This window comes from Lissotriton vulgaris, chromosome 6, assembly GCF_964263255.1.
Source record: "Lissotriton vulgaris chromosome 6, aLisVul1.2, whole genome shotgun sequence".
Taxonomy (NCBI): Eukaryota; Metazoa; Chordata; class Amphibia; order Caudata; family Salamandridae; genus Lissotriton; species Lissotriton vulgaris.
In genome coordinates, this window is record NC_141694.1 from 1,893,004,853 (window position 1) to 1,893,010,439 (window position 5,587).

The 5,587-nt window shown below is 39.8% G+C and overlaps 1 protein-coding gene across 1 annotated transcript; it reads left to right on the plus strand.

Moving 5' to 3' along the window:
* Nucleotides 1-304: 304 nt before the first annotated feature.
* LOC147709802 (uncharacterized) lies at nucleotides 305-4,090 on the plus strand. Its single transcript, XM_086928236.1, has one exon. It carries the CDS (start codon nucleotides 716-718, stop codon nucleotides 2,024-2,026), a length of 1,311 nt encoding a protein of 436 aa, XP_086784362.1. The 5' UTR covers nucleotides 305-715; the 3' UTR covers nucleotides 2,027-4,090.
* Nucleotides 4,091-5,587: the final 1,497 nt, after the last annotated feature.

The window sequence follows — 5,587 nt, forward strand, 5'->3', positions numbered from 1 at the left end:
TTGTTGCTATGAATTGAACATTGTAGTGTGTCGTGGGGTGAGGGTCTCACTCGCTGAAACGGAACCTTATCTGGTGTCTTGGTTTCACCTCAAGTCCACACTTCTAAATAGAAGGGAATCCTGGAAGGGTGATATGCCCTTACTCTCCCTACTGCATCTTTATATTAAAAGTGTAATCTAGAATTTCTTCATCGCACCTGTCTATATGGACAGTTAAGTCTCATTAAATGGCAATAGATTTTTCTGATAGCCTCTGAATTTAAGCTTATTCAGTGTTTCTTTTTCTTAATCTAACAGGTGAAACAAATGCAGTGATGAACAAAAATGGTGAAGGCATTAAACATCGCTTGTGTAGGAAGTGATGTAAAAACCGTATACTTCAAAATCTCTTTCCTGGAAGGCTAATGCCTCACCAACGTCTTTCTGCAGCAGGAAACCTACACTGCCTAAAGAGGTCTTTACTTGGCTTTTAGATCTCAGCTGATGAATATTGAAGACATAACACACTGAGATATTGAAGCAAGTCTGAGGTGCTCATTACAAAGGAAGAGCGAACCTGGTATCAGAAAGAACACACAGGAGAGAAGTTAAATGAATATATATATATATTGTGACAATACGTTTATTAGACCGAGAAACAGCAAGTGCATCATCAGAAACTTCCTGCTGGAAAAAAACATATATATGGACTGACTGTGGAAAAGTGTTCTTTGCAATGAAAGACCTAATTAAGCCTCAGAGTATCCAGATAGAGGAGAAACCATATCAATGTACAGAATGTAATGAAGTGTTTCGAATCAAGAAGACTCTAGATCGGCATCAAGAATTCCACACTGGGGAGAAACCGTATGAATGTATTGAATGCTGTAGGGCATTCATTAGAAAGGAACAACTAGAGCTTCACCAGAAAGTCCATACTAGGGAGAGACCATATAATTGTACAGAATGTGACAAGGCGTTTACTACCAAAGGAAACCTAGGAAAACATCAGAAAATCCATACCGGGGAGAGACCGTATGAATGTACAGACTGTAATAAAGTGTTCAGATGGAAGGCAAATCTAAAGGAGCATCAACAAATCCACACTGGGGAGAGACCGTATGAATGTACAGAATGTGGCAAGACTTTTATTATCAAAGCAAGCCTAAAACAACATCAAAAAACCCACACAGGAGAGAGACCATATCAATGTACAGAATGTGACAAAGCATTTATAGCAAATGTAGAGCTGAAGCGCCACCAGAAAACTCACACTGGGGAGAGACCATATCATTGTACAGAATGTGACAAGGCATTTATTTCCAATGGAAACCTAATGAAACATCTGAAAGTCCACACTGGGGAGAAACCATATGAATGTACAGAATGTGACAAAGCATTTATTACCAATGGAGACCTGTGGCGACATCGGAGTGTCCACACTGGGGAGAAACCATATCAATGTGGAGAATGTGAAAAGGCATTTGTAGCAAATAGACAGCTACAATGGCATCAGAAAACCCACACTGGGGAGAAACCATTCCAATGTACAGAATGTGACAAAGCATTTATATCAAATGGAATGCTGAAGCAACATCAAAAAGTCCACACTGGAGAGAGGCCATTCAACTGTACTGAATGTGAGAAAGCATTTATTTTAAAGTCACGTCTAAAGCAACATCAGAGAGTCCACACTGGGGAGAAACCATATCAATGTACTGAATGCTGCAAGGCATTTATAACCAAGAGAGAGATGAAGCATCATCATAAAACCCATACTGGGGAGAAACCATATCCATGTAGTGAGTGTGACAAAGCATTTATAAGAAATGGAGAGCTGAAGCGACATCAAAAAGTCCACACTGGAGAGAGACCATTCAAGTGCACTGAATGCAAGAAGGGCTTTATTATAAAGGCACGTCTAAAGCAACATCAGAGAGTCCACACTGGGGAGAAACCATATGAATGTACAGAATGCGACAAAGCATTTATTACAAATGGAAAGCTAAAGCAACATCAGAAAATCCACACTGGGGAGAAGCCGTAAGAATGTACGGAATGTGACGAGATTTATTTGTAAGCCAAATTTAATTCAAGATCGTAAGGTTCACTTAGGAGAGAAACCATATCAATATATTGAAAGTCACAGAGTATACGTAATAAATGGAGAGCTAATAAAACTTCAGAAAATCCACATAGAGAGAAATCCTGTGTACACACAGAATGTGTTAACGTCTTTCACAGGAAGAATAAGCTAATGCAGCATCAACAAATCCACACTCGGGAGAAACCATATTAATGTACAGAATGTGACCTCATTTTTAACAAATGGAGAGCTAATGCAACCTCAAAACTCCAAACTGACAACTACACTGAATGTGGTGAGGCAATTATTAGAAAGAGAGAGTTAAAACAACACCTGAAAGTCCACATTGGGAAAAAAACTGTATGAATGTGACAACGTGTTCCTAATGATGTACCCTTATGAATGTAAAGAAAGTGGCAAAGAATGTATTAGAAGGGAATAGCCAATACATCATCAGAAGGTCCTCACTGAGAGAAACCATATCAGTGCACTTACTGTGACAAGGCATTTGTTAAAGAAGCAACATAACACAACATCAGAAAGTTCACATGGGAGAGAAATGATTTGACTGTACTGAATGCAACAAAGCATTTATTAGAAAGGCACCGTTAATGTACCATCAAAGTCCACACAAGGAAGAAAGTCATGACCCGAAGAACGCACATCTCAACAAGTGTCCAGGCATTTGTCAAAAAAGAAAGAACTAACACAACAACAAAAAGTTCACTCGGGGAGAAACCATATAAATGTCCTGAATGTGACAATTCATTTATTGGCAGTGCACAGCTAATACAATACCAGTAAGCCAACAGAGTGGAGAAAGTCATGACCGTGGAGAATGCTTATCACTGCACTCAATGTGGCAAGCAGATTCCAGGCATAGATTTGCAAATTTTGCAGCACAAAGGTAGTACAAAGGCAAAGCAAATGCAACATCATATTACTAGTGGGACACCCGTCCTTCACACAGGAGCAACACCATATGAATATACTGAATGTCACAAGGCAATCCTTGCAAAGGGGCTATTAATGCAACATCTGAAAATTCACATTGGAAAGTAACTGAGGCACTAAATGTGACCAGCTGCTGATCTGATAGTTCTTATTGGCAGAAACAACTTTTTTTCAAAGCATTTTTTTTAAGGATGAACCTAAAGTGTCAACATGCATTCCATGAAGAAAGTGTGTCTGTCTTCAGTGTGACAAGACATTCATTAAAAAAGGAATCGCTGACACTTGACCAGAAACTATATGCTGGGGAGAAGCCATTTAAATATTTATAACATGGAAGAGCATTTCCTTCAAACACTCTCTGATGAGGTACCAAAAAGGCCACGTGGGTGTAAAATGTACTGATTGTGAAGTCTTTCATTTGAAATAGTCATCAGTTTCTACAAAAAAATCAACACCTGCATACAGATATAGGGGGCCGAAATACATTAACAAAATCTGGAGCAAAAGAACAGAAATAGTGGCAGTCATCGTAGATGCCGAAGGATTAGTCAAGAAAAGGTCCCAGGGCAACTTGCCTCTTGCCCACAGAGGTGACAATGTGATAACTCCAGAGAGCATAAAACTTTCTCAGAATGCAAATGTTACAGAAAACTGCTGGATTTCTGTCCCTGTTCTGGCCTACTATGGCATAAGGACTATTTTAACTACCTTGTGATGAAACCTGGCTCTGCCTATTTACTCAGTTATATGATATTTGTTCCTGCGGGCCTTCAAGGGCTCGTATCCACAGTTTTGGGGACATTTGTGATAATGCAATTCAGAGTATTTTATCTTAGATCTTATGTTCATGCTGTTTATTGTTGACATTTTTTTTCTTTCATTGATAATACTGCACAGGAGAGGACAAGTGGAGTTGTGGGGTTGGTTGGAAGTTCGATGCCACTGACCCTAGAGGTTTGCAGCCCCTACAGTGTGTGTGCATTAGGTGTATGGTTTAATATGGGACAGGAGCTGCCACCATTTGTACAGATCTTGCAGGACAGGTTGCTGGATAAGCAATGAATAAGAGGCCTCTACTTAGAGCAGTGATTACAATCTCCTATAGCACGTGTAGGCAACAATTTTATTCTTTCTACTTCTGTACAGTGTAGTTTTTTAAAATACTGATCTGGAATAAATGAACATCATCTGAACGTACTGACTGAAATCCTAGATGTTTAAAAGCTGTAACATTTCTAATACCATATGGTTTACATAGTTATTTTCTTTTCTATAGCACCGTAATGTTCATTCAGGCTATGCCTGTGCAATATGAAAAAACAAATAAATAAATCTGTTTGCCTGAATAGGGAAAGACAAAGCAAAGGCCTTATAACCCCACAAGCCTTGTTCCAAAAGGATAAACTCTGTGGCCACCATTGGGGAAAAATGGGAGGGGGTTAATGAGGAGTATCAAACTGAGGATTTATGTTTACAGGTCATTCAGTATGATTAGAAATGTCATCCGTGTGTACCCGACCCCTTAGTCTCATAAAATCTGAGTACCTAGTCGATGGACCATCCTGAAGACATTGATACTTGTATAGAGACTAATTAAATCTGGAAGCTTCTCTTTACTTGTTTATAAAAGACAAACTGTTGTTAATTAAGCAGTGAACCAGGCTTGCTCTCGTGCTATAAAAAATGTTAAAGAGGGAGGCACTCCGTGTGTGAGCTAGAAAAGGTCTCCCGCTGCCTACAATTCACCAGCTACTAATATTCAATAAACACCCACAGTCTCAAGACAAGTTACATCTCATTGATATGGAAGGACAGGCTTACAACACTACTGTTATATCCAACACTGTGGCACATCACAGGAGTCTGGGCAATAACATGATTCCTTCCAGTTTAGCCACCATGAGGCTAGACTGCAAAGCTCTGCTAAGGTTACTAAAGCAATGTGGGTAGGGGTTTGTTGGGACGTCTGTTTGGGTGAGTGTTACTAGAACACAGGTTTTTCATAGCAGAAATACTTCTGACCCTACAGAAAATCTTAGTTAAAGGAGGGGGGTCAAAACTTCATATTAGGATGTTTGCCTGTAATGTCAGAGGGGTTAATGAACACCACAAGGTCCGACTGGTGACTGCATACCTCAATAGGCCTACGGTGGATGATGCATTCATTCAGGAGAGGCATGCTGCTTCTATGGGGGTTAATAATTTTTCCAAAATGTGTAGCCTGTACCTCTATTTCTATTCCTCAGTCATTATGGAAGTGGCCATATGGGTTAAACAATGCTTAAGGTTCAGGTCTCTGGGCACGTTGTTGATGGAGAGGGTTGGTACATGGTTGTACAGGGTTTGTTGGGTTCAGCACACATTACATTGATCAATGTATATGGGCTGCAACTTGCTGATCCTGCTTTTTCCATTTTTTTTCTCCCTAAATTAGGAACAGGCTTGTGACCTCTTCCCCTTGCTTTGTAATTTGTTGAGAATACTTAATGCTGCAAACTAATTTTGGTGGCACTGGCAGCGGGAACAGGAGAAACACCAAGGGAAAATCTAAGGCATAATATGCACCAG

What these genes read in the sequence shown, in the direction of transcription:
- LOC147709802 (XM_086928236.1), top strand. Translation starts at nt 716, where the DNA reads ATGAAAGACCTAATTAAGCCTCAGAGTATCCAGATAGAGGAGAAACCA.